Source organism: Diceros bicornis, chromosome 32 (assembly GCF_020826845.1).
Source record: "Diceros bicornis minor isolate mBicDic1 chromosome 32, mDicBic1.mat.cur, whole genome shotgun sequence".
Taxonomy (NCBI): domain Eukaryota; kingdom Metazoa; phylum Chordata; class Mammalia; order Perissodactyla; family Rhinocerotidae; genus Diceros; species Diceros bicornis.
In genome coordinates, this window is record NC_080771.1 from 36,901,234 (window position 1) to 36,928,334 (window position 27,101).

The 27,101-nt window shown below is 63.4% G+C and overlaps 1 protein-coding gene across 1 annotated transcript in view; it reads left to right on the forward strand.

The window, feature by feature from the left end:
* ZFPM1 (zinc finger protein, FOG family member 1) overlaps window positions 1–27,101 on the forward strand; it is a 79,003-nt gene that overhangs the window by 20,520 nt on the left and 31,382 nt on the right. The window contains exons 2-3 of the mRNA XM_058528449.1: window positions 10,110–10,238; window positions 12,897–13,025. Coding sequence (XP_058384432.1) covers window positions 10,110–10,238; window positions 12,897–13,025 — 258 coding nt within the window. The remainder of the gene's footprint in view (window positions 1–10,109; window positions 10,239–12,896; window positions 13,026–27,101) is intronic.

The window sequence follows — 27,101 nt, forward strand, 5'->3', positions numbered from 1 at the left end:
AGCCGCGCCCGTGCTGCCTGTGGTCCCTCCTGCCCCATGAGGCCTTGAGGGGTAATGCGGGCAGGGAGTGCCCAGCCACCCTAGGCTCCTCCTGGGTGCGGCTGTGGGGCTGGGCAGTTAAGCCTCCCGAGTTCCGCCTGTCGGTTATGGGGCTGGCCACAGAAGGAAGTGGTGGTGGCTGGGGCTAGGATATGGGTGCAGGACCCCCCAGTGCCAGCACCCTATCTCCCCACATCTCGTCCCTCCCAGCCTAGAGCCCCCACACCCACCCAGGCCTCAGAGACCCTGGGCTTATCTTCTGTCAAGAGGGGCAGGTGGCAGGCCTCTGGTCCCCACACAGTCCCTGTTCACCCACCCCCGACAAGTGGTCTCAGCCCCCAAGGCTCCCCTTTGGCCTGAGGCCCGCCACCCCTCTGCCCCAGACCCCCCCCACGGCCCCCAGCCACCCCCGGCTCCGAGCCAGCCGGCCATGAGCAGCCAGTTTCCCTCCCCCTCCTCCGTCATGCGGTCACCAGTGTTCACTGAGCACCTGCTGTGCAGAGACGCAGGGGCAAGACGGGTGCTAGTGTGGGTCGTAGTGGGCTGGGGCCCACGGGGAGGGTCTGGCTTCCTCGCTGAGAGAGACAGGGAGCTGTGGGAGGCCTCGCCCAGAGGAGGGCGGGTGGGGTGGGGGCTCTGGGAGAATATCCTCTGTCAGCCGAGTGCAGGGGGTGCCGAGTGTAGACAGTCCTCACGCTGTGAGCATGTCCTTAGAATCTGCACTGACAGCCCCAAGGGCAGGAGCTGGGGAAGCTGACTGCTGGGCGGGCAGCCACAGGGTGAGGGCCACGGCGTGAGGGCGCCTGAGGCCTGGGAGCTGGTCCTCTGTCTCGGCAGCAGCGCAAGTGGACAGCAGGGCGCTTGGTTACAGCAGCCCCCGGGCACCATGGGGACACGGGGACAAGATACCCGCATGGGCCTGCCTGTTGGCCTTTCCCCTGCACCGCCCACCGCCTGCCGCGGGGCAGGTCTTATTTTGGGCCTGGCACCAGGTCTCCCTCCACACCCTCACGGGGAAGCCTGGTTGTGGCCAGCCGCCCACCCGGCCTCTGTGAGGGCGTCAGACCACAGTCGTGGAGGGACGGGACTGGGAGGAAGGAGAGGGAGGCCAGGGGAGCGGGACTGAGGCAGAGGCACATGGATGTGGCACATAGCTTAGGATCAGTGGGGGTGCACGAGAGCAAACAAGGAAAGGTGGTCGGTGTGGCAGAGGCTGAGGGTCTCACTGGCCTCCGTGAAGCTTTGGGAGAGGAACAGGCAAGGGTTTGGGTGCTGGGGTGTGTGTCTCCACGTGAGACTGGGCCACGAGGGCCCTGGGCTTTATTTGGGTTACACATGCCTGTCCCACTCATCTTACAATAAACTTGCCTTTAAAGCCTGAATGATGCTTGAAAGGATGAATCTTATTGTATGTGAATTGTATCTCAATAAAATGTCTTTCATTTGTCGAAAGCTGAAGTGGTCACAGCAGCTCTTGCTCGTTGGCGTAGGGTGTTCCCAGAGCACGGCTCAGAGCACGGCCAGGGCTCGCTTGAGGCTGAGGTGTCTCCTTGCCTCGATGGCCCAGAGTGTGTTGCCATGGCGGCCGGCCACTCCAGCCTGGCTTCCTTGGGACTGCCGTGTCCACCAGCACCCCCCCAGCATGGCCTGAGTACGTGTAGGGATGTGAGGCTGCATGCATCGGGGTCCCAGTCACAGCCTGGCGGCACAGGCCTATGAATCGACAGTCAGTTACACAGCCGTGAGGGGGGTTCGGACCACCGGAGGTGGGGAGACCAGGGCCTGAGAGGCGAAGGGTCTAGGGCTCAGCTGTCTGCTCCTCTGGGAGAGGAGTGGTGAGCTCCCCGTCGCAGGGTGCATTCGTGCACCACCTGGCTGACCCTTGGTGGAGCAGTGGGGGGTCAAGCTGCTCAGCCCCCGTGTCTCCTCTGCCCCAGGCCCACTCGTGCAGTCAGGGACGGGACCCGTGCGGGAGGGCGCCTGGGCCCAGGTCCCCGGCACGTGCAGACGCTCAGCTGCTCACTCTCCCCTCCGAGGGGCAGGCTGCCTGCTCGAAGAAGCCAAGATTATCTCACCAGCATCCTCTTTGTGATCGCCCTAGCCCTCAGCAGGGACCGATCTTGGCTTGCTAAGAGCTGCTGGCGGGCCGCAGCGGGGGCCTGTGGGGCCCCTGCCAGCCTGAGCCCCTCAGGCCCCAGAGACCCCCTTGGGCTCCACTGAGGTCCTCCACGTCTCCAACAGCACCCTGGTCCTCACGGCCGTTGGTGCATCCTTGAACATGGGATACACCCCGCTGGCCACCACTGTGGGGGCGCCTTCCTTGAAGCTGGCTACGGGGTGGGTTCGCCCATCCTCAGCTGGGTGCTGGGTGGGGGGCAGGCGACTAGCTTCCCCCCACCGTGGGCGAATTGCACAAACAACTTACAAATAAATGTGAGGCTCCAGGGATGGCCCAGACCATGACAGGTGAGGCGGCCTCGACCGGGCAGAGGGGCGAGAGGCTATCCTGGCAGAAAGGCAGAGGCAACGCAGGCTAAGGCCGCACGGCTGGAGGGGTGCATTGGAAGGAGTTTGCTCATCATGCTGGGGGTAAGGGTGGAGGGAGCCGGAGGAGCTGAGAGCCCAGGAGGGCACGTGCCGACAGCCCTGCACCTGCAGTGGCAGTGGCGTGGAGAGCAGCGGGTGGCTTCAGGCCACACTTAGGGGGATGGGTGGGATGTGAGGTGGACCCACCGAGAGAGCCAGGCTCCTGGTGGTGTCCATGCTGGGCCTCTGCGTCCTAGTGGGAAGCAGGCCTGAGAAGACCTGCTGGGAGGGGCAGTCAGCACCAGGGCTTGGCTGGGCCGGGCGCCCAGGAGGCCCTCTTGAGCTGCAGCTTCCCCGGTGGGTACCTGCACCCCTCCTGGGGAGCCCCCAGCCCTCTGCTGCTGGGACCTGTCCCGTTCTAAATGTTAGCAAAGCTTTTTAGGAAGCTCTGATGAAATGAACCCCCTCTCCAGGCCTCTGTAACTTTCACAGGGGGCTGGAACCTGCCCCTGTGCCCACCTGCCCCCTTCTGCACTCCTCTGCTGTCAGGAGCCCTGCTGTGCCTGCCCCTGCCCCCCGATCAGCCGTACAAGCCTGACGCCCCCAGCCCTGGGACCGTCTGGGGTTGCTCAGACCCAGTCCTTGGGTTCTGGGGTGTGGGGACACCAAAGCCCCCATATGCTGGGCTCCCCATATGCTGTTCCCCACTCCCTCCTCAGCACTCCCCTTCCTAACTTGCTTCTCTCCAGCCACCTCAGCCTGGAGGTCAGCTTAGCTGCTTGTTAGAATTGTGCATAAAGTGCGAGTCCCTTGGTCCCTGGTGCTGGGCGGTGAGTGGAGGCTGCGGGCTGGGGGGTGGCAGCCCAGGCAGTGCCCCTGCGTTCCATGCCTCAGTTTCCCTGTCTGTCAAACACTGGCAGGATTAGAGACCCTCCTGGCTGGGAGGGGACTTAAGAGCATCCAGTGCTGCTTGCCAGGGCCCAGGGGAAGGGGTGCTTCACCAGGGGTCATGCTGCTCGCCACTGAGAGGTCAGGCTGTGTCTGCTGGGCCCCCAGGATGGCTGGGTCCCGGCCACCCTGAGCTCTCACAGCTCAGCCCCCTGGGAGAGTGGGGCTGTCCCCACTGCTTCTGTCCCCGCTATGGCATGAGCTGCCCCGCTGCCCAGAGGTGGGAAAGTCTGAATCTGTTGCTATTTTCTCTCTGTTATCAGGGCCTTATCTGGCCGCTGTGTGCCACCCAAAGGCAAGGGTCTCTCTCCTGGCGGCACTGTGCCCATGCCTGCCCACCGACTGCCTGGGGCCAGTGGGACTGGAGGCCAGGCCTTCTGCCAGCAGAGGGGAGGTCTGCTCTTCTGTCTGCGCTGCCAGGCCCCGGCCCCTCAGCCCCCGGCCCTGTCCACCCCCACACCCCCAGAGGGGCAGGTGTGGCACCTCCCAGGAGAACTGAACAACAGCAACAGTTGTAATAATAACGCAAGTCTGTGCTCAGCACCCACTGGCACCACCTCACTGAACCCTGACCCCAGCTCTCGTCCCCTGCTTTCCATAAGGAAACCAGGCTTGGGAAGGCGTGGCCTGCACCAGGCCCCGGCCTCAGCGTCACGCGGTGCCTTCTGCCTGGAATACTTTTCCCTGGCCCCAGCTGCAGGCAGCCTCCTTCTGTCCCTCTAAGATCTCCACTCACTTGTCACCTCCAGGAAGCCTTCCCTGACTGGCACCTCCACCTCTCCTTTGTGGCAATGGCTGCCCTTGCATTTTTCACATTTCTTTCTTGGGGGGTACGTCTTGATCACTGAGCGGTCTCCAACACCTGTTGCAGGGCCCAGCGCTTGTTGGACCCAGGAAAGTTTTTTTTTTTTTTTTTTGGTGAGGAAGATTGGCCCTGAGCTAACATCTGTACCCATCTTCCTCTACTTTGTGTGTGGGACGCCACCACAACATGGCTTGATGAGTGGTATGTAAGTCCATGCCCGGGATCCAAACCCATGAACCCTGGGCTGCCGAAGCGGAGTGTGTGAACTTAACCACTGCGCCACTGGGCCGGCCCCCCAGGAAAGCTTTGATGAGAATGAGGAGCTGAGCTTGTGAATCACTGAGTGAGTGAATGAAGGAACAAGAACTGAGATGAGGCCTTCAGAGCTCTGGTCCGCAGCACTCCAGGGTATGCCTGCTGCCCTCCCGGGGCAGACAGAGTGTTGATGGGGGAGGAGCAGGGCCCACCAGTGTCCACCCCACCCCAGGCCAGCAGGCCTGTGTTCAAAATCTGGCCCTGACACAGGAGGGGGCCTGGGCAGGTGCCTACACCTCTGTTTCCTCCTCTGTAAACTGGCATTAAAAGGACCTTCCTGGGCCGGCCCCGTGGCTTAGCGGTTAAGTGCTCTCACTCCGCTACTGGCAGCCTGGGGTTCGGATCCCGGGTGCACACCGACGCACCGCTTCTCCGGCCATGCTGAGGCCGCGTCCCACATACAGCAACTAGAAGGATGTGCAACTATGACATACAACTATCTACTGGGGCTTTGCGGGGGGGAAAGGAGGAGGATTGGCAATAGATGTTAGCTCAGAGCCGGTCTTCCTCAGCAAAAAGAGGAGGATTGGCATGGATGTTAGCTCAGGGCTAATCTTCCTCACAAAAAAAAAAAAAAAAGGACTTTCCAGAGGGGCATGAATGCCCCACATACTGGGCAGGACATGGTGGGCCTCAGGAAGGACACACACCACTGATGGCGCACTGGGTCCAGGTGGGGGCTCGCCCGACTTTGCCCTGGGTCTTTCATGGCCTGGGGGGCGGGCACAGTGGCCCCTATTCAACATGGGTGCAGTCCACAGGGACCAGTGGGGGCTTAACCTGGGGCCTCCAGACTCTGCGTCCAGTGCTCTGAGCTACCCCACCCACACCCTGCCTGGCAGGTTTCCCCGGGGGCCAGGGTCTGTGGGATTTGTCTCCTCCACAGCCACCAGCTCCAGCTGTCTTGCAAGCATCATTCAGAAGGCCCCCCCAGCTGCCTCACCATCAAATGCAGGAGGGGGCTGTGAATCATCGCTGCTTGGGGACACGGAAGGGAGTTGGGATCATCTTGCTGCGCAGAGCCTGGCTCCGTAATTCGGTTTTAAAGCATGAAAAAAGGGAGTTGATGAAATTCCACTATCAGCGCCGAGCCAATATGCAAAATATCTCAGCCCCAATCAAATAGCTATTATGTTTTCATTTCCATGGGCATCTGGCTTAATGAGCAGGAGCCGGAGCGCGCGTGGGGCATCTGCTCGCCGTGATAACAGAGGGGCTCCAGGCAGTGAGGGCCGTGCTCAGTGCTGCCCCGTCTGCTGCCCTTGTCACCTGTGGACATCCGCAGGCAGGGGCTCGGCCTTGGGCGCTGGCCTCTCCACCCACCAGGCAGTGGGGCCAGTGTCACCCTCACCTCAGGTCATCCGCAGGGCAGGCAAGGGGAGGGCTGTGGCCTGAGCCACTATCCAGAATGGTGACATGTTGGGGGGACGCCCTGCCCACCCCCACCCCTGCCTCCTCGCCGAGGGCCATGAGTGAGTCTGTTCACCTTGCTGGGTGACTGCAAAGTGGGTGTGACTCGGACTCACCTCTGGGGGGTGCTGGGGGCCCGGAGGAGACTTGCCTGTCATGACGGTCATCAGGGCGCTGCCTCCCCCACCCCCGTCCCCTTTCACTGTCGTCTCCCACCGCTCTGTGCACCTGTCAGGCTGCCCAGGAGTGCCCCCCCATACACACCTTTGGCCCCGGCCCTACACCTATGCACTGCTGGCTGAGCACAGGGCTTGTATACAGGCGGTGCTTAATAATAGAGCATGCCCACCCACCCACACACACACCCCACCCCACTTCCCAGCTCCTGCCAGGTGGTAGGTAGTGGTGACGTGATGGGACAGCTGATGTTTGGTGCACAGCCGGGCCCTGAGCTGAGCTCCATGCAGGTGAGCTGGGAGGTGGGAGCTGTTGTGGTTTCCGAGCACAGAGAAGTAGAGTGACTTGCTTGAGGTCACAAAGTAAGGACACCGCCTGCCTGGGGTTGGCCTGGCCAACTGTTAGGATCTCTGAGCAGAGAGGGTCCCACAGGAGCCGGGTGGGGTCTTTCCCAGCCCAGGGCATTCAGGGAAGCCTGTGTGTCTCAGCAGTGCCCCTGCCGGCAAAGAAGCCTTCCTCCCTGAGCCCCAGGTGGAGCGGGGACCCAGGTGCACCCATGTGACCCCAGGGGTGTCACGGGGGCTCCAGCAGGGCAGAGGTGGCGCGCTCTGGGGTGCTGAGGCGGGCAGGGGGCGGGATTCGTCACGCCACGCCACGTACCATTTGTAGGCTTGGAGCGATCTTGCTGGTTGGCAATTGTCTCCACGTTATCGGGGGGAGCGTCTTAATTGTGCTGCAACCGAATTAGCGGCATTAGAATCCGTTGCTGCCGCCTGCAGCCTCTCTCTTCACGCTCATCTTCTTGCCTTTGTGCAGCGCGGGCTCCTTTGTTCTCCCATGAATGGACCCGCCACGAGCTTGGGGTCCCCCAGGTAGCTGAGGCCCACCTGGGTGAGGCACCTGGAGTTGGGATGGTGGTCCCAGGCCGGGCAGGTGTGGGGAGGGGCGTGTCAGCTGTGTGTCCAGCATCAGCCCGGCCCCTGCTCTGGTCCCTGTGGTCCCCAAAAGCAGGTGCTTCACAATGATCCTCTAGGGCAGGCCCCTGAGGCCATGAAGTCCATGGCCACTCAGCAGGGCCACAGCTCTGGGGAGCCTCCTCCAGCTATAAATGAGCCACGGGGGCACCAGGGCTTCTAGAAAGGGGCTGGCAGATGGGCTGAGCCTGCTGGCCATGGTGACCAGTGGTGCCCGCTCAGGGCCAACCCTGCAGAGGAGGGAGCCGTCGGCTGGCCTCCACCGCAGCCTCTGCTTTCCTGCCCCGGTGTGTGCCACGGGAGGTCACCGTGGGTCAGGCCTCCCATCTGTACCAGGGGGCACGAGTTGGACTGGTCTAAAGTGTGCCCAGCCCGCCATGGAGCTTGCCCGTGTGGGCACATTGAGGAGAGAGCGCAAGGCTTCACCCAAGGCTGGTTCTGTGTGATCTGAGCCAGGCCGCGGGGTGGTGAGCACCCCCTCCTGTAATGACAGCTCTGAGGTGTCCTGGGGAGGCCAGGCCTCGTGGGTCCGGAGCCAGAATCCAGAGAGCTGCAGCTGGGAAATCGACCCTGCCGCCTCCTGCCTGGGACCTTCTGTGGCTCCCCAGCACCCCCAGGATCAGGATCCACTCCTCCCCCTGCCTCTGAGGCTGACCCTGCCCTCTCTCAGCCTCAGCTTCCCCTCCTCTCTCCTCCACCACACGGAGTCCCGGCCCACCTCCAGGTCCCTCTGCCTGGAGCTCTCTTCTCAGCCGTGGGTCTGGTACCAGCACTGTCCCTTCTGAGATCTGCTGGTAGCATCTCCCCCTCTTGTTTTTCTCTCTTCTCTCTCATTTGCCTCCCACCCTCCTCCGCCCAGCACTTCTATAATTTGCCATTGTTTCACTTTGGGCTCGCCTGTTGTTTGACTGTCTCCCTCGCCGGCCTGGACGTCCCCCTCAGAGTCCAGAGGTCCCGGCACCTCTGCATCCTAGAGCAGAGTCTGCCCTCCGATGGCAGCGGCCAGCAGGAACAACTCGGTTTTCATACTACAGCCAGCCATCACCCACCTGTGATCAGAGAGGTCAGCCGAGACGCAAACAGAAAACCAGCTGCCCATGCCCTGCCCATGGAAACTGCTGGATTTTGAGAGTCGGCCTGCACAGTCATGACAACATTGCTCGTTCTGTCACAGCCCCATGGTCTCCCTGTCATCCTGCCACGAGCCAGCTCTGTGGCTGTGTCGGACGCTGGCCGGCCGCGCGTGTCCCTCACGCCGGGACAGGCACTGAAGGCATCAGCAGCCCCACCTCAGATCTTCCCATCTCCCTCCGTCCGCCATCCACCCATCTTCTTTCACCCCTGGAAAAATCTAGCAAAGGAGGAGAGTGAGGGCGCCAGGAAGGAGGACACTGGGGTGTGGTGGGAAGCCCTTGAGATGGGGCAAATTGTGGTTCCTCTGTGTGTTTTTCTGGGGAGAAGGCACCGGATTTCATCAGATTTATGGAGGGGTCATGACATACAAAAGGCCAGGAACCACCAGCCACAGAGAGGGGCATCCCAGGCAAGTCTCCATGTGCTGCTGCTTGCTTGCCTCCGGGGATGGGGAGCTCAGCCCTCGAGAGGTAGCCATTCCATTCCACACGGCTCAGCCCTTCCTTCTTTCTGGTGCCGTCTGCTCCCAACAGCAGCCAGAGCAAGCCCCACTCTGCTCCCTCAGGTGCCTGTGACATGCGAATTTGCAGCTGCTGCCGCAGCTTCCAGACATTTCTTCTTGCTCATCTTCCTCAGTAGCAAGAGGGCCTGGCTGCTGCAGGCTCAATGCCCTGGGCCGGAAGTTCCCTCCCCATTCTTGAGTGGGCTGAGCTGGGGTCTGTGAGTCAGGACCATCCTCCATGCCACGCCTTGACGATGGGCGTCATCTCTCTGGTGACCGCTGGGTGGGGGGCAGGGCAGGTGGCCGCTGAGGAGGGACCCGGGAAGCTAATGGGGGCAGGAGGCAGCCCCAGCCCCGCACCTGTCTCTGGGCCCCAGGGCCCAGGCTGAGACAGGGACAGAGGGGCCTGGGGGAACTTGGAGAGCAGGATGAGGAGGGACACCCGTTCACCACTATTCTCTCTGCCCGCCACACTGGCACCATCTGTCTAACCTCAGAGGCAGAGGTGGCCACCCTCCCAGGGGGTCTGAGGTCAGTCCCCTCTCAGTCTGCCTTCTCACCTGTAAGGTGGGCTCTATGGGCCCCCACCCTGCACGAGCCTCCCAGGGAGGGTGGGGATTGGAGTTAGGGGCCCAGGCCTGCGGCTCTCCAGCCCCGAGAGGCTTGACCTCAGACCCCTGTGGGCTCACCTCTGCCTGTCAACCATTTATGCGTTTAATCGGGTTCTCTGAGGCTCCCATGTGCTGGGCACGGGGCTGCCCTGGAGAGGCACTCAGACCCCATACCCGAGCATGGGGTACTTCTCGGAGGTCCCAGGAGACGTTTACCTGGGGGCTGTGGATGCACCGGGGGCTCTGGGAACCCCCAGAAGCACGTCCCTGTGGGACAGGGAAGGGCCGTGGGGTTCATGCAGCCCTAGGGGCCACAGCCCAGGGGAGGCCCCGTTGCGGCTCCGAGGCTCGGAGTGGGGGTGGGGGGGCGGGGGCGAGACCGTCATCCCCCTGGCAAGGGCCACAGAGGTTACAGAGCAGGCAAGTAGGGTGGGAGGGCTGGGGTGACCCCAGGCCGGGATGGTCACGGTGGGGGCTGATACAGGGTGGGGTTTGCACGTCAAGTCTCAGGGAACCCCGAGGAAGCCCCCAGGCTGATGGCGCCTGTCGTGGCCTCTGACTCCGTGGGGCACCTGGGCCCTGGGCTGGGCCTGTGCCAAGAGGGAGTCCGAAGGCCAGGGTGCCATCCCCCCACGGCCCTCACGATTCCCTTGGGACTGTGTTCGCAGGTTCCCTCGGAGACATGGAGACTGGAGAAGAGGCCCAGGCTGTAGACACCAGCCTCCCAGAGCGTGAGGCCACAGCACCGGAGCCAGAGGCCGCGGGGGAGCCAGAGCCCCTGAGTCCCTGCAGTGCCGGTGAGTGGGGGCCGTGGGCCCAGCGGGCGGGTCTCCACCCTGAGCTCCCGCCACCCCTTCCCTCGTCCTCACGGGACTTCGCAGGAGCCTGTCCCTGTGGGGACTTGGTTTCCACACCTGTGAGACGAGTCTTGAGCTGGGTGGTGTCTGGGCCTGACTGTGCCCACTGGGTCCAGGAGAGGCCTGGGCGGCTCTAGCCAGGGCCTGACCCAGGGCCTAGAGGGGAGAGGAGAGACGCACATCTTCACGAGGGCCCTTTGTGGTACAAGTGGGGAGACCAAGGCCTGATGGGGAAGGTCTATCCCAGGGTTAGACAGGGAGTCGTACGGGCCACTGAGTGGCCTTGGGAAAGCCACGCACCCCCAGCATCTACAAAAGTTTACCCTCTACAAAATAGGGCAGTGAAGCCTCGCCTGGTACGGTGCCTGCCCTAGCACACATGGTGCATAGTACGTGGCAGGTTCTCCTGTTAAGACGCTTCACCCCACTTTACAGATGAGGGCATGAGGCCCAGAGAGGTTAAGTGACTTGCCCAGGGTCACACAGCCTATTACCACTCAAGCAGGGATCCAACCCCAGGTCTGGATTCAGGTTGATTCACCATGTCTCCCCTGCCTGCTCCCCACCCCACTCCACTCCGGGTACCTGGAACCGCTCCTTGGGCCCTCCTGGTGGCAGTTCTGGGGTGAGAGGGGTGCATTTCTAGAGCTGAGAACAGGACCTGGAAGGAGAGTTACCCCCCCACCCAGAGTGAGTAACCTGGCACCAGGCGGCCTGCTCTGGCTGGGTCCCCGGTGGGGCCTCAAAACTGGGACAGCCTTTTGGGCCAGCTGTACCCCCAGAAACCCCCAGAGACCCCCAGGAGGAAGAGGAAACTGAGGCTGGGGGTTTGTGGTAGAAGGACGAGGGGTGGGCTCTGCGGTCTGCCTGGCATGAGCACCGGCTCCCCCACCCCCTCCACCCTGCTGGGCATGGGCAATGGCCTTGGCCCCGTTCCCCCCCCCCAGGCCACAGTATGATGTGGAAGACGCAGCCACAAACAGGACCTTTTGGAAGGTGGTAAGTGGGAGGCATGACTGGGAGCGAAGGAGAGATGGGACAGGGGGTGACACTGAACAGAGACCGAAGGACACGTAGAGCCACTGTGCTGTGCATAGGGAAGGGTGTGCCAGGCAGTGCCTGCAAGCAGAAAGGCCCTGGGGTAGGACAGAGAGTGGACAGAGGAGAGCGCTACAGAGGGGGCTGGAGGCCGAGGAGGGGCCAAGGGTGGGGGAGATCCCAGACAGACCCTGGTCCCGGGAGGGTCCTTCTCACTGTGCACCCCCCACCCCCAGTGTTTCCCAGCCTCAGAATGTCAGCCTCCCCCTTTGGACGTCCACAGGCCCAGGAGCCCAAGAAGCCTTGTCCTTGGAGACCTGCTGGCCCCTATGTCCCCTTCCCCAGAGGCAGGCCCATGGGATCACCAGGGCCATGTGGCGAGAAGGAGGCAGAGCCAGCGGGACTTGAACCCAGGGCCAGGGCTCCCATTGCCCTCCACTCGCTGGGGCAGCGGGGCCGGGGTGAAGGGCCACGGCCTGGCCTCTGGTGCCGGCTCCTGTGCATTGTTGTTATCGCTGCCGCCATCGTCTCGGCCTCATGTTGCTCAGCAGTGCAGCCGGCACTCAAGGCCCGTGCTCCTGGCCTTCTCCTGGCCTCAGTTTCCACATCTGTAACTGGGCACAAGCCCCGCCCGGTGGCCGAGGCTGAGGGGGTGTGAGGGGCCACTCATCGCCATCACCATCACCGTCATTGTTAGGGGCTGCGCTAATGGGGGGCCACAATCTGCCAAAGGGCGAGTGGCTCATTACTGGTGGACTTTGACCCGGGTGGCTTTCCTGGGGAGCAGGGCCCCTTATCTGATCTGGGAGCTGGGGCTGCACAGGGGTGGGGGCAGGGCCGGGGAAGGAGCTGGAAAAAACAGCCGGGGTTGCACCTGGCACAGGCCGTGGTGATAACGCAGTGATGGGCGCGATAAGGCGGCGGGAGCACTATCTGCCTCTTGGGCGGGCCCAGCGCAGCTCCTGCGTGGTGGCTGGAGCTCAAATGCCAGCCATGTTGATTTATAGCCAAAAATAATAGGACTTTTATACTGTGTGATTGATTTATTTGATGTTAATCACAGCCCTTATCGAGGGTATTAATAATCTGCCGGGTGCATGACGTCACCAAGGGGGGGCTTTTATGGGAGCTCATCGATTGGGGGCCACGGTGGTTATCAGGCCCGGCAGGGAAGGCAAATATGCCCTTTGGGCTGGAATTGGGTGCAGGGCCTGGTGGAGGGGCCCCCAGCTGCCGGCTGGAGGAGACAAGGGAGCGGGGGCCCACGCGTGTGCCCGCTGGCCTGGGTGTGCCTGGTAGGCCATCTTCTACCTCTAATTAGGCACTCTAATTATTAACAGCAGCTGGAATAGCAATTATTATTGCTGTAATTAATGAGAGGGATGAGGGATTTTAAAGGCCAAGGGGAAAATTGAGATGTTTGACCCCCACAATGAGAGCAAGCCTGGAGGTGGGGCATCTCAGGCGTGTGCTCGCCCGCCTGGGCCACAGGGTGGGGTGGGCGGGTGACACGGCGCCCAGGGTTCTTTGCAGGGCCTAATGCTGTTTTCTTCTCTGCAGACGCTAATCCCCCACCCCCACCCCCACCGCCACCACCCCCCACGTCCCCCGGAGGCCCCCAGGAGATGGAGGGGCAGGAGCCAGAGACGAGGCTGGAGGAGGAGGCCGGCAGCTCCTGGAGGGGGCCAGGTAAGCACGCCTGCAGGAGGGTCCAGCAGCATTGCCTCTCCAGGGCGGCCTGGGTCCCAGCCTTCAGGGGGTCCTGGGAGCTGTCCACCCTGATGGCTCGGGTGGGACGGGCCTGGCCTGCTGGCCGGAGAGATTGTGGCGACCCACTGGGCCTGGGCCTGTTCCAAAGTCCAGCCAGCCTGTGGGGCCAGCGGGATCGCTGGAGGCGGGCACTGAGCCGTGCCGATGCTCAGGGCTAAATGCGGGCCCCGCACAGCAGATGGAAGCATTCCGAGTGTTCCCTGGAGGCAGTCTGAGCTGGCTGGGAAAGAGAAGCAGGCCGTGAGAGCAGGGAACAGCATCTCGGGAGTGGGAATAGCCAGGGCAAAGGCAGTGAGGCGGGGATGTGTGTCTGGAGCCGTCCCAGCCGGGCCGGGGGTTCAGAGCTGGCAGCAGAGGCCCCAGGCAGGCACGCGGGCCTGTGCAGGCCGGTAAAGGACCCTTCTCACCCCTCGGGTGGCTGCAGCCGCGTGGGAGGCAGGAGGCTGCTCCACTGCCCAGTCCTGGACCACAGGAGTGTCTTTGAGGTCCCAGCAGTGTTGTCCCTGTGGCCCCCATTCCCCTGTTTGTGAACTCGGACAAGCTGGGCGAGCTGGTTGCCCCCGTTCGTGATCAGTAACTAGCGCAGCTCAGGGGGCTCTGCCTCTCTGGGCGCAGGCGCAGCTGGTCGTCGAGGGCCGAGGGCGGTGTGTGAGAGCCGGTGGGTGAAGGAGGGATGGAGCAGAGGCCGCACATTCAGGCCAGCCGTGTGGATACAGCTGCATATATTGAGCACCTACGCATACCAGACAAACACCTGTGAGCACACAGTCGTCAGGGAGCTGCATGTGGCGTAATAACACAAGTGAGGTTCATGGCAGTGGAGAGGGAGCACTTGGTGAGGGCTTTGCCTTGCTGGGGGGGCGGTCAGGGAAGGCTTCACCAGGGCAGAGGGAACCCCCGTTCCTCCTCTGGGGACCCCCATGGCCAAAGATGGGAAGGGTGTCAGAGATGGTCTCACCAGGTTCAATTCGAGTGGTTGTGTGGGCCCCTTGTTGGGACCCCAAGGTGTCAAGAGCAGCGTGCTGTGATCAATTAGTGATGTCTGCCATGAGCACCGATGTAGATGTGGTGGCACGTGTGCCTTGGGGTCCCCCTGCTGATTTAACATATCCCATTCCCGCAATAGGTAGGCGGTCTGAGGCCCAGAGAGGGAGGGGTCAGCCTGGTGGTCACAACCAAGATGGTGACCCCATACCATGGGGAAACTGAGTCCACTCCCAGCCTCTACCACCCGGATGGGCCGTGGTGCTGCCTGGGAGTAGAGCATCCTGGGTAAGACAGCACTGGGGGGCCCTCATGCTGTCCTTCAGGATGGACTTGGCTTCCTGTCCCTTGGCCATTCTGTACCCCACCTCGGAGACTGGTGATGGGCAGGGGAGGGGCCCAGGGGCTCTGGCAGAAATGTGCCAACAGCACGCCCTCTCCCCACCAAGGAGCACCTGGCGAGGGACAGGCCACAGCACCACATGTCTGCAAGGCCCTCCCAGCCCAGCTGGGCACAACTGAGCCAGATGCCCACTTGCGGGGCACCAGGGCCTGCAGGGGGGCCCTTCCTCGCACAGGGGACAGTGCCGTGGGGGCTGGGCAGGGGCCCTGCGGTCAGACTGCTCTGCCTCCCTCAGTTTCCCCAGCTCTAGCATGGGGTAACAATGAGGCACCCACAGATGCCGGGTGAGCCCTGCGGCCCCCACATTAAGGCTTTGCCAGTGCAAACTTCCTGCTGCCAGGGGGGTGCAGGCAGGGACCCCCTGTGTGCCTGCAGGACCCTGATTGGCCACTGGGCAGGTGAGGACTGAGGCAGCAGCTACTGGACAGAGTGACCGGGGGAGGAGAGCACCAGGTGGTCGCCACACCGGCACCTTTACGGAGGAGACCCAGACACAGAGTGATGAGGGGGCTCGTCCAAGGTCACCAGCTGGGAAGCGGCAGAACCGGGACGTGGACCCGCCGTCTGCTCCAGAGCTCGGGCTGCGGGTTTGTAAATGCTTCAGGCATCACCCCAGCTGGTCCCGTCCACCCTGCCTGTTAACATCAGCATCTCCGTCTTACAGAAGGAGAAACAGAGGCCCCTAGAGATTGGAACCTGACCCTGGGGCATGGGGTGGCCGTGGGGGCTGTGGTTTGGGGCTGGGGTGCACCGGGAGCTTCCTGCGCTATTTGCATCCTCGGGGGCCCGGGGGCTCCCTATCGGCTCCCGCAGATATGAATTTCTGTGCATTGGGCAGTGATGGGCGATAAGCGGCCGCCGGCCAACCGCCGAGGTGGCCGCCTGCTATCAGGCTCCGAGCAGGCCACACTTATCGCCCGGCCGGGAAGCCAGAGAGGCCCAGTGGGCTCTTATCTCGTGGGGGCCGCCCGTGCCAGCAGTGGGGTGGCAGGGCTTTGCCGGGGCCCAGCCAGGTCGGTGTCCCCGAGGGCAGTGCCCGGCCCAGTGACCGGCCAGGGGGTCGGAGCCTTAGCCTGCACGTCTTGGCCTCTCTCTCCCTTCCCTGTCCCTCTGAGCCCCTCTGCAGGTCCGTCTCTGCCTGCCTCTCTCTCCCTCCTGCACTGTTTCTCCCGCCCTGTCTAACTGAGTCTGTCCCTTGACCTCGGGCAGCTACTGCCCTGTCCCCGAGCGTGGGGAAAAGCGCGGGCCGGCTGCGCCTGGCCTGGGGCCACCAGCCCGGGGGGCACCACCGCCTTTCCCCTCTGGGATGAGGGGCTGGCTTAGACTGCAGAGCACCCTGCGCTGTCTGGCTTTGTGGAGGTGACTGGGCCCCAAGCCTCAGTTTCCCACCTGGCCTCAGAGCCGGGAGCCCAGGGCTGGGCACACACCTGGTACAGCCCATGCTTTGGCCCCCACCTCGCCTTTCCAGCTGCCACCTGCTGGCCAGGACCACGGCTTATGAGTCTCCTGGGGACTCTCTCCCCCTGTCAGACCCATCACCCAGGGAGGGCACTGAGATTGCCAGGGGCCCGGGAGCCGGCGGTATCAGCACAGCGGAGAGGCCAGCCTCAGTGCCCCCTCCTCAGCTCACAGTGGGTGTCATGCAGCTGCCCAGCCCCAGTGGTCAAGGCCTCGAGCAGATGGGAGCGAAGACCCCCAGGCAGAAGGGAGGCCCCCAACCCCTCTCCTCCCAGGAGGCGTCGACATGCGCTGCAGGCGCAAACGAGGTCCTGGATGTGCAAGGGCTTTGTAAACACTAGAGCGTGTATCCCGGAGTATGTGAGGGGCCCATAACCGCCTAGCCCCGTTACTGCCCCACCCTAGCTCCCTCCTGCCCCTGCCTGATACCTGGTGACCCCAGAGTTCCAAAACCAGGCTGGGGAGGTGCTCAGAGGTTTGTGTTCATTTTCAAAAGTTACAAGCTTTGTCAGCTGCTGGCTGCTTAGTTCTCAAGTGTTGGCTGGTCAGGTGGGCACACACCGAGCTGTCCTGAAAGGCAGGAGCATAGACCCCGGAGCCCGCCCGCCCGGGCCTGGGTCCAGCTTTGCTGAGTGACTGTGGGATGGTTGCTTGACCTCTCTGGGCCGCAGGGTCCTCTTCTGTGCAGTGGAGCTGCAGAGAGCATCGGGCTCGCGAGGGTGCTGTGAGGAGACACCCACGGTGCACAGAGGACAGGCCCTGGTGCAGAGCGAGCTCCTCACCGCTGTTGTCACCTGCCTGGGGCAGCCTGGGTTCCCCTGGTATTGGGGGTGAGGGATGTTCCCTGAGACAACCAGAACTCTGCTCTCGGGGCACAGGGACACTGTACCCGCTGGCCGGCCAGCCGTGTGACCGTGCAGCAGGGAGAAGCCACCTTTTGCTCCCCTATTGGTGGCGGTCACCTTGGCCCCATGGACGCCATCACCCACCCTGGGCCCATGAGGCCCTGCTGCACCAGCTCAGGTCTCCCGACCGTCAGTAGCCCAGGGTTCAGGCTGGTTTGAGACCCAGCTCTGCGGTGACTCTGCAGTGTGACCTCGGGGGTGTCACCTTCCTGCTCTGAGCCACAGGGACAGCAGCTGCCCCCTTGGATGGCAAGGGCTGGAGCAGAGCCTGCACCGAGTGGGTGCTGGGTCAACGCTCTCTGACGCTAACGAGCTGGTGTGCCAGGCCATCCCAGAGCTGCAGGGTGCGTGGGCAAGTGAGGCGTCCTAGAGAGAAGGGGACCCCAAAGGGGCCCATAAGGCGAGAAGGTCCTGCGGGCCGAAGGGCCGTGTGATGTTGACAGAGGGGGTGCCAGGTGGAGGGCACGGCCCACACAAAAGCTCGGAGGCGGGACCCGGCGCAGGAGGAGGCCCTGGGCCTGAGCAGGACATGGGGAAGGGGTCAGGGTGGGTGGGGTCTGGTCCTGAGGAAGGGGGATAGAGGGCGGGCTCTGAGCAGGGCAGCGTCCCTTGGGGAGAGTGGAGGAGGGCAGAGCAGGGGACTCCCCCACCCCAGCCCCTGGTCTGTGGGGACAGAGTTCAGCCCGAGGTGGGGACAGCACCCACCAGGACTGGGGAAGGGGGACATTGGGCTGGGGGCTGCCCTGGCCCAGCCCTGTCTTGTCTTCGCCTGAGCCGCCAGCCCCAAATTCAAAGCGGGCTGTGGCAGGAAGGGGAAGCTCTGTAACTTTATCTTTTAAATGACCTTGTTCACTGGAGGGGCTGGCTGCTTAAAATTCTGATATGCAAATAGCAGCATGCCGTAATCTATAATCCAGCTGCACTGTGGGGGGGGGCGGGGAACGGGGGGAGGGCATGCCTCTGCCTCTGCTGGGCCTGAGGCTCTGTGGGTCAGGGGTCAGGGGTCAAGGGTCCCCCCACCCCCATCTCTCCTCTGAACATCCAGAGGAAGCAGGTCAGCAGACACACCAGCTGTGTTAGGACTGAGAGCCCCGAGGGTCCTGTCCGACTGTGTGGGGTCACCAGGCCTGTTGCCTGCCCCATGGCCCCGTCTGAGCCTCTGTCCAGTGGCAGTCAGCATGACCTCAGCCTGCCTGGCCAGGTCGTGAGAAAACAGACACAGGGAGGGGCTGCGGTGAGTGGGAGCTGGGCCTGGGTCTGGCCCCAGGGGGTCTGGGAGCCTCCTCTGCAGCCAGGCCTCCTGGTGTGGGGTCCCCTCCCCCTGGGAGCCCTCCAGGGCCTTCTCCCACCTGAGCAGCCCCTTGGACAGCAGAGCAGGGTGACTTGCCCAGGGTGGCCTGGTGAGGGGCCGAGAAGGCTTCACTCCACTGCCCTCCCCTCCCCTCCCCCGCACCACGCCGCACAGAGGAGGCGAGGATGAGCGAGGGAAGGCAGCGTTGGGGGCACGCCTGGCTGGGGGAGCAATGGGAGACCCGCTGCTGAGTGTAGGGCCGTCCCCCGTGGGTGCTGATCTCAGCTGGGAGCAAGGAGGTGAACCCAGGAGGCCCATGGGGGCTCCCCACCAGCTCTGGGGTTGTCAAGTGGCTGTGAGGGTGGCCTGGGCTCCATGGGCCAGGAAGGAAGAGAGTGACCAGGGACATATTTGGTGGTCAGAGCAGTGGGTGGCCAGGCGGGTGGCCATCAGGGTCTCAGGAGCAGGGTCCCCTTCACCTGCAAGTGTCTTGGGGCCTGGAACTCTTTCTTGGTGACCACTGTTTACAAAATAAATCCAACTGGGCAGAGCCTTCAATGGAGGGACAGGTGAGGAGGCTAGAAGGTCACTCGTGAGAGCCTAGGATGGGGGTGGCCGAGATGGGGCCGTGGGTGAGTACGCTGTGGGCAGTGGGGCAGGCCTCCCCATGGGGGAGGACTGCTGGATCAGGGCCTGGCTTTGTCCTGAGGGCACAGGTTGGTCAGGAGGCTCGTCCACGGGACCCCAGACTGGAGCTGGGGGTGGGGTGCAGGGTGGGAGCAGGAAGGAAGGGGGCGTGGGGCAGAGACTCATTGAGGCCAACCTCAACTCCACAGCTGCCTGTGCCCATCCCAGGCAGGGACGGCACTGGGGACCCTCATGGAGCAAACAGTCCCCATGGGGCAAGAGTCTGTCCCTCTGCCCCACCCTGACTCTGGAGGCAAAGTGGGGTCTCCTCCCTCTAAAGCCGGGGCCTTTCGGAGGGAGTGGTCTGGGGCTCCCCAGAGCTGAGCCTGAGAGGGGTGCTCCTCTGGGCCCCACAGCTCTGCCTAGGGTGGCCCACTTTCAGAAGAAAGGGACACGGGGAGCATAGAGTGGCAATAGGGACCCACGCCCGCCAAGAGCAGGACCATGGAGCACGACCAGCCCGCCATGCTCGGGACCTGACGAGAATCACTTTCTGCTCTGGTTTTCCGGTGCCTTGAGCTGCACTGACCCCTTCACACATGTATTTCCCATGACCCTGCCGGGGGTGCTCGGTGAGCCTCACTTTACAACTAGGGAAGCTGAGGCCAGCAAGGTAAAGTGGCATGGCCAAGGTCGCCCAGTCCCCAGGGGACAGGGAGAGGGACCTGAGCCGGCTATGTCTGTTTGGGGGATGGGTGGTCTCATTTTAGTGCCCTCACCCCCGAGCTGCACACCTTTGCTCCTGGCCTGGCTGTGTGATGAGGGCCCCAGGAGCGGGGTCCCCTTCACCCATAAGTGTCTTAGGGCCTGGAACTCTTTCCTGGTGACCACTGTTTACAAAATGAAATTCAATTGGCCAAACATCGGGGTCACCTTTTTTGACTCCAGCTGCTCCCAGGCCCTGGAGGCAGAGATGGGAAGGCTGGCCATGTGCCTGCAGCACTGCAGGTCAGCAGAAGGGACAACCGGGTGGAAGGGACCAGGTCAGCACCGCAGGAGGGCACCTACGTCCCTTCGCCAAGCTGAGGCCTAAAAAACAAACTGGAGGGGGCGAGGGTGTCAAGGCAGGGAGCTGGCACATGCAAAGGCCCTGAGGTTTGAATGGTGGGTGTAGCAGGAGTGTTAGAGGCCGGATTGGGGTTGGAGAGAGAGGAGGGGCGTGGACAGTCAGGGTCTGGGTTAAGTGCCATGCACTGTAGGGAGACACCTACATTTACTTGGCTGTAAAATGGGCAAGTGAAGGGTTTTAAGTGGGGCATTGGGTCAGCTGCTGTGCAGAGAATGGGTTGGGAGTACCCCCAGGGAGCACGGGGAGGCGGCTGCTGGGAGGGGCCGGAGGAGGCATCTCTCGGCCATTTCCTGCTTGGGGACTGGAGCCCCATCCCCCCCCAACCCCGTCCCAGGGTCCCAGGGGGCCTGCTGGAGGCTAGAATCCTCGGCCCTGGCGCGTGAGCAATGGCGTCGGACTGGCTATCTGGGCCGGGCGGCTGAGTAATCTCGCTGCCGGAGTTTCTCTGCAAACCTCAAGGTTTGTTATCGGGTGGCGGGCAGCGGGCAGCCGAGGCAGGACGGCCTGTCCTGATGGACAGCCCGGGAGATGGGCCGATACAGCTAGCCGCACATCCCCTCCCACCAGCTTGGCGTGTGTGGGTGGGAAAATCATCTCGGCTCTTTTGTTATCACTGGACCTGGCATCTCGGCCCCAAAGGCCTATTTGTCTTAGATTAACGGGCGGGGGAGGGGCATGCAAGGGGGCAATGGCTGATTGCAGGGGTCAGCCTGGGGTTAGCTCCAGGGGCCAGACCCAGGGGTCAGGAGCCACCTCTTCTGGGGGTCCCAGGGAAGGGGATCCACACTGGGCATCCCCAGAGGGACACGTTCCCTGAGACTCCCAGGGGGCCCTACGCCCATCCTGATCTCCTCACCTCACAGCTGAGCAGACCGAGACTCGGAGGACGGAGCGAAATCCCAGGAGGGGGCTGTGTGTCTCTGCGGCTGGCCATCCTTCCCAGGGGTTACCTAGCACCTACTGGGGCCAGGCATGCCACAGGTGCTGGCAGAAACGGGGGATGGTCCTGCCCCCTTGGAAGTGTGTTGTGGGGGTGACGCAGGCCAGAGAACCAAAGATGTGTGGGGTCTACAGCCCAGGAGTGAGTAAGAGAAAGAGGTCATTTATTCACTCAACAAACACTCGTGTATTAAGCACCTGCTTGGTGCCGGCAGAGTCCAGGCGCCCAGGGAGCTGATGTTCTTAGTCAGGGAGACAGAGAGTAAATAATGAAGTAAAACTGTCACGTGTCCGAGGGGAGAAGCTCTGGAATAAAATAAAGAAGCGGGAGCAATTCCAAATAGGGGGCCAGAGCGGGCCTCGCTGAGCCACATCTGAGCAAAGACGAGAAGAGAGAGGGCAACCAGCTGCCGTCCAGGACAGTGGACCAGGTGGACAGCACAGCAAGGGCCAGAGCCCTGAGGCCAGAGCGTGCCCGGCTGGGTCTGGAGCGAGTGCAGGGGCGAGGAGGGAGGAGGCGAGCTCAGAGCTGGGGGCTCCCACTGGGTAGCTGGTTGTCTTGGAAACGGAGTTCAGAGGTCACAGGTTTTGGCCAGCACAGCCGAGGGTGGCTGGCTGGCTGATGGACGCCTCAGCTGCCCACTGCTCCTGGCCCCAGCTCTTTCCGTGACACCCTCCCCAGCCCTCCCCAGAGCATGGGTCCCCAGGCCAGGGAGGGGCCTCCACCCCTGGCCTGCATCCACCACCAAGGCTTAGGACAGCCTATCTCTCTGAGCAGAGCCCCCAGGACAGGGCAGAGGTGGGCCGGGAGCCATGGCCTCTCCTCCGTAATTGGCCTGGCCCACACGGATGCCACCTCCTACACTGCCCCGTGGGCACCAGCCACACACAGCACCCCGGAAAGGCCCTGTGCAGAGGGGCCTCCGCAGGAAGACTCCCACTCCCTTCTAACTGGCGGGGAAACTGAGGCATGGAGCTAGCCATGGCTTCCCCTGTGGCGGGGCTGCTGACCCCTCGGCCCTGGGCAGCCCCCTCACTGTGGTTAGTGGTTCTTCACCCTGGAGGCGCTGACCACCAGGCACCCACGTGGGCCCTGGCCACATGGAAGCTGCCCCTTGGCCTGGTTCTGACTTCGACCTCCACCCCCCACAAAGGAACCTGCACCTTGGGGTCACCCTGGGGCCAGAACCTGTGAGAGGAGCAGGCGGTCATTGGGCGGCCCTTTAGCAAGACGGCCGCGGTCCCATCAGACTGCCCCAGTGCGGGAGCTGCTCCCCACCGCCACCCCCTCGAACGTTTATTTACTGAGGACCTGCTGTGCGCTGGCCCCTGTTACAGACACTGGGGATACAGCAGAGCAGAACAGACCAGCCGCTGCCCTCCTGGAGCCGCAGCCATGGCAGAGAGTGGTCAGAGAGGGACAAGGGACACAGAGGCTAAGCAAGGAGTCCAGACTGAGAAATGGGGGAACACCCCAGTTTGGGGATTTGCGCAGATCTCAGTGGGCTGAGAGAGGGCAGCCCTGTGGACACCCCGAGTTAAGCGCCTCACAGAGCACAGCCATGCAAAGGCCCTGTGGGGGGCCCATGGGGGATCCCAGAGAGGAGGCCCGGGCGGGAGGTGCGGGCTGGCGGCTGGGGCTGGCTGCTGTGTGGGGAGAGGACTGTAGGGGTTCAGGAGCTGACACGGGACCCATGAAAAGGCTGAGACTGTAATCTGGCAGCAGACGCTATGGTCTCCATTTTACAGATGCAGAATCTGAGGCCCAGAGAGGTTGGGCGGCTGCTCCAGGGCCACCACTGGGCAAGTGAGGGGGCACTGAGGCCGCCATCGAGCCTGCCAGGGTGGCCCCCACCTGTCCTCCCCTGGCCCAGCCCACGTGGTTCTCCCGGGACCCTCAGTGGATGCAGACACTGCGCTGCTAGGGGGCCAGCGGGCAGCGGCGTGCCCGGCGAGGAGCACAGCGGGTCCTCCGGCCGTCCTAGTGGCGGGTGGGGCCCGGGCCTGGCCGCCTGCCCCGCGCTGCCCGCTGACCTCACCCGCCTTCCGGGGGTGGCTGTCTGTGGCCAGGGCAGCCTATCTCGGCCGCGGGTGCTAATCGAGCCGGGCTTCCTCCTCCGCCCTCCCACCCGGCTTCCTGCCCCGGCCAGTCCGCCCCCGGCCACAGCGGCGTGTCTGAGCGCTGGCCTTCGCCTGCCAGCACCTCCCCAGCGTCAGTAGGGTGCAGGTCCCCCAGCTGGGCCCTGGAGCCCCGGCTGCCCCTCCCGAAGTTTCCCTCCCTGTCCCCACCCTGGGCCCAAGCAGAGACTCGCCGCAGCCCGGCCTGTGGCCGGGTGTGTCAGCCACCTCCCTGAGCCTGCCGCCTGCCTGGTAAATGTCCACAGACACCCACCAGAGGCCCCGGGGGATGACGGGCTGGCTTGACCGCAGGCAGGGACCGCCACCACTGCTGTTGTGGCCGTGACTTGCACGAGGACGGCGCCTCTTCCCAGGGCCAGAGCCAGCCCTGCCGCGGGTGCTGTCGGCAGTCCTTGCACTGTCACTGTCACTCTTATTGGTGCTCACCATCCCTGTCCATGGCGTCATCCCTGCCCCCACTATTCCTGGCGGCAGGCCCCCACTGCTGGCCCCAGGGCAGACCTGTCTTCCAGCTGGCCCTCTCCCGCTGGGGCCTCGGGCTGCTCCTCTGTGGACAAGGATAGGATGTCCAGGCTGTCTAGAGGACCAGGAGGGCTGGGGACGTGCCCGGGTGGGGGCGGGAGGGCAGCGCGTGTGACACGGTGGCTCTCTCCAAGCACACCCACCGCTGTGCAGTCCCCCGGCCCTGCGGTCCCCAGGTCACAGTGTTGGACACAGTGGGCCCCCCCCGCGATCCTGCAGTCTCAGGTGGGGTGTGTTGGGGTCACTGTCGGGCCATTGCCTCCCCTACACCAGCCGCTGTCACAGGCCAGGAGGGAGACGGAGGTGGCCCTGCCCTCGTGACAGGCACTGTCATCATGGGATCTCCCTGAGCCCAGGGAGGGGCCCCCAATCGCACCCACTCGACAGATGAGGACACTGAGGCTGCGGTGCCTCTCAGGCCCAGTATGGGCCCCAGGCCCCTCTGACCCCAGGCACGCCGCCCCCCAGGGTTAACACTTTGCTCCCTGCATGCCCCTCCCGCGCTGCGCGGCTGGCCCCTGATTTATTTATTTGTTGTTCCTCTATCTCTGTGCGTAACTCTTGATTTCCTCACTGCACTTTTCCACTACGGTGGTGGTGGACAAGGCTGATAAGATCGGTCCCTGGAGATGGGACAAAGGGGCCGCCATCGGCTCGAGGGCTGGTCATATCCTGCCCAAAAGGGTGAGCAGGCCTGAACTGAGGCGCGATGCTCTTGCGATGCTATCTCAGGGGCTGATTGTGTGTCATAGTGGGAGGGGCCCTGCCGCCTCGGCCCGCGCCCCTCCCCGCCCAGGACCTGCCTCTGCATCCACCCTTCCCCATGCCCTCCCCTACGGGGCACCCCAGCTCCCTGGGCCACATGGGCCACACCATCCATCTGGGCAGCCCCAGGTCCACCCGTGGTCCCCATGGGGCCCTGGGCTGGTCCTGCAGCCTCCCTGAGCCTCAGTGTCCCTGTCTGTCACTGAGACCCCCTGCTGCTGGGACCTGATGGATGCAGTGGGCTCCGGGACCCGGTCCACCCTCGGCCCCGGCCACGTGCACTCATGCCCAAGTGCTCAGGCTGGGCCGCTGGAGCCCCCACGGCTGCGACACCCTCGCCTTGACTCAGCAGGTCTGCTCCTAGGAACTTATCCCAGAAAAATAATCTCGGCGTGGACAGGCACGGGGTGGCGAGGATAGTCATCGCAGCTTGTTGAAGATAGCGAGTCATTTATTTTTTTCTTTTGCTGGCCTGCAAAATGTCTACAAGAAGAGGGATAAATGATCTAAAAGAAGCAAATTCCAAACCAGTGCCGCGCCTGTGTGTGCATCTCCCGCATGCACACGGCGGGGAGGACATGCAGCACCGACGGCCTCAGGTGGGAACAGCAGACCCGGGGCTAACATTGGGGTGGCCCCCCCGCCACCAGCAGCTTCCCTGGCCCCTGAGCCTTTACTGGTTCTGCCAAAATTCTACCTGCTCCCTCCGCCTCCCGCCCCTGCAGGCCCGGGCCTTGCTGGGTCTCAGAAGGCACGTGCAGTCACCCTGACAGATGGGAGCCGGGCGAAGAGTGGAGGTGGGAGTGAGCACTGGCCCCAGGACAGTGCCCCCAGGACACGGAACCCTGTGGAGCCTGGCCCTGGGCTCCGGCTGGGCCCGCGGCAGAGTGATCAATTCGGGGCCTAGTGGGAGCCCTGAGGGTTCCTGAGCAGAGGCGCAGCAGGAGGGAGCTAGTCTAGGGGTCCGGTCTGTGCCCTCTGCGTGCAGGTGGCAGGGCTCTGCTGCGCCAGGCCTCCTCCGCCCTCCTCCCCAGGCCCTGCTCTGGCGGGTCATTGCTCTCCCTGCCTCCCCTTCAAGGGGCATGAAGGACAGAGCACTGGACAGCGGTCAGGGGCCTGGGTTTGAACTCATCCACCCCGCCTCACCATGTGACCAAATCCTCTCTGACCTTCAATCTCCTCATCTTTAAAGGGCGAGTAACAGTCCCTGCGGTGGATTGGTTTGAGGGTTGAGTCGATTGGTGCCAAGAAAGCAGTGTCAGTTGGTCCTGCAGTGCCACGAGCACACACAGCTTTTACAAGAGGGGGGCTTCAACAATTTCCAGGGACTTGCCTCATGCTGGGTCATTTCTTGGGGACCCCAGGGTGGGGGCCCAGTGCCCCAGTTAGAGCTATGGGGCCGTGGGCAACCTGCAGCCCTCCCCAGGCGCAGCCTCTCTCCCCATGTGCACATGCCTCCTTTGTGAGCGGAGCGAGTGCTTGGTGCTCGGTGCTCGGTGCTCATAGAGGATCAGCAGGTGCTGGGGGTGTTCTGCTCTTTTCTGGGAGGATCTTTGTAACCCCTCAGGGACTCACCCTGCTATGGGTGGTGTCAGTGTCATGATATTCTCGATGGTGTTGGCTGACCTCAGTGCGCACTGCTGCCCCCCAGGCAGGGTGGGTGCCTGCCAGGCTGGGGTAGGACCAGACTCACCTGAGGCTGGGGGCAGCACCAGGCCCCCAGCAGCGGCAGTGGCAGGAGGGCCCTTCCTTCTGGACCCTCACATGCACCTCTCCTGCCCACGTACAGAGGAGACAGGGCCCTGTGAGGGCCAGTGAGCAGGCCCGGACCCCTGGTCCACACCCAGCCCGGCGCAGGGACCAGGGTGGGCTGGCAGGTGGGGGCCGAGGCGGTGAGCTGGAGGCCAACAGGAAGGAAGGGCCCTTGGTGGCGTCGGCCCCTGGAAAAACAGGGGGCAGGGGCCAGGCCTCCCAGGCCGATAGGAGCCAGATAAGCTGTTTGCACAGGAGGTATTTTCTTACGTTATCACACATCCTGCTTCCAGCCTGCCTGCCAGGACGAGGCGCAGCTGGGAGAGCTGGGGACCCCCACCACAGTTCTCAGGCCCGGGATCTTCCAGGACCACAGTACTGGGGCCCAGAGCTGAAGGGGCTCCTTCTCCCCACTTTGCAGATGGGAAGACTGAGGCCCAGAGACCCAGGATGTTTAGCTTTTTGAGAAGCCAAGAGAGACCATGAGTCCTTGTGCTTCGAGGCGTCTGGGAAGCCGTGGTTCTCAGGCCCTATGGAGCCAAGGGGAGGCTCCATCCAGGGTGGGGAGCAGGGACGGGCCCACCAGAAATCGCAGAGTGGTGCAGGGCGGTGTCCTGGGCCCAACACTCAGACCCCTAAAAAGCCACAGGCCCCACTGCCTGCCCGCAACTCCTCCTGCCAGTACAGCTGCTCTCGGCTGTGCCGAGGGGATGGAGTGTCTGAGACTGTGTCCCCACCCCAAGGAGCCCCATCTCGGGGGCTCAGCCCCCACCACCACCTCCTCTAAGCCCTGGCTCCGAGCTGCCCACAGGGCCTCAGAAGGCACTTCTGGGCCCCAGCGAGGCTCCTCTGCGGCCCCCACCACCCACCTGGGGCCTGGGGTGGTCAAGGCCGGGCCCCATCCCAGCCCCCAGGGCCCCCTTCCCTTGCGGCCACCCCTCCCAGGATGGGCCAGTGGCGAGAGGCCCCTGTAGGTCCGGGTTGGGGAGCCGGGCCCCGCCCTGCACTGGGGCTCTTCCCGGGCGGTCCCAGCTCCACCATTAGCCTGGGCCAGGGTTCAGCCCCATAAAGATGGGCTGTC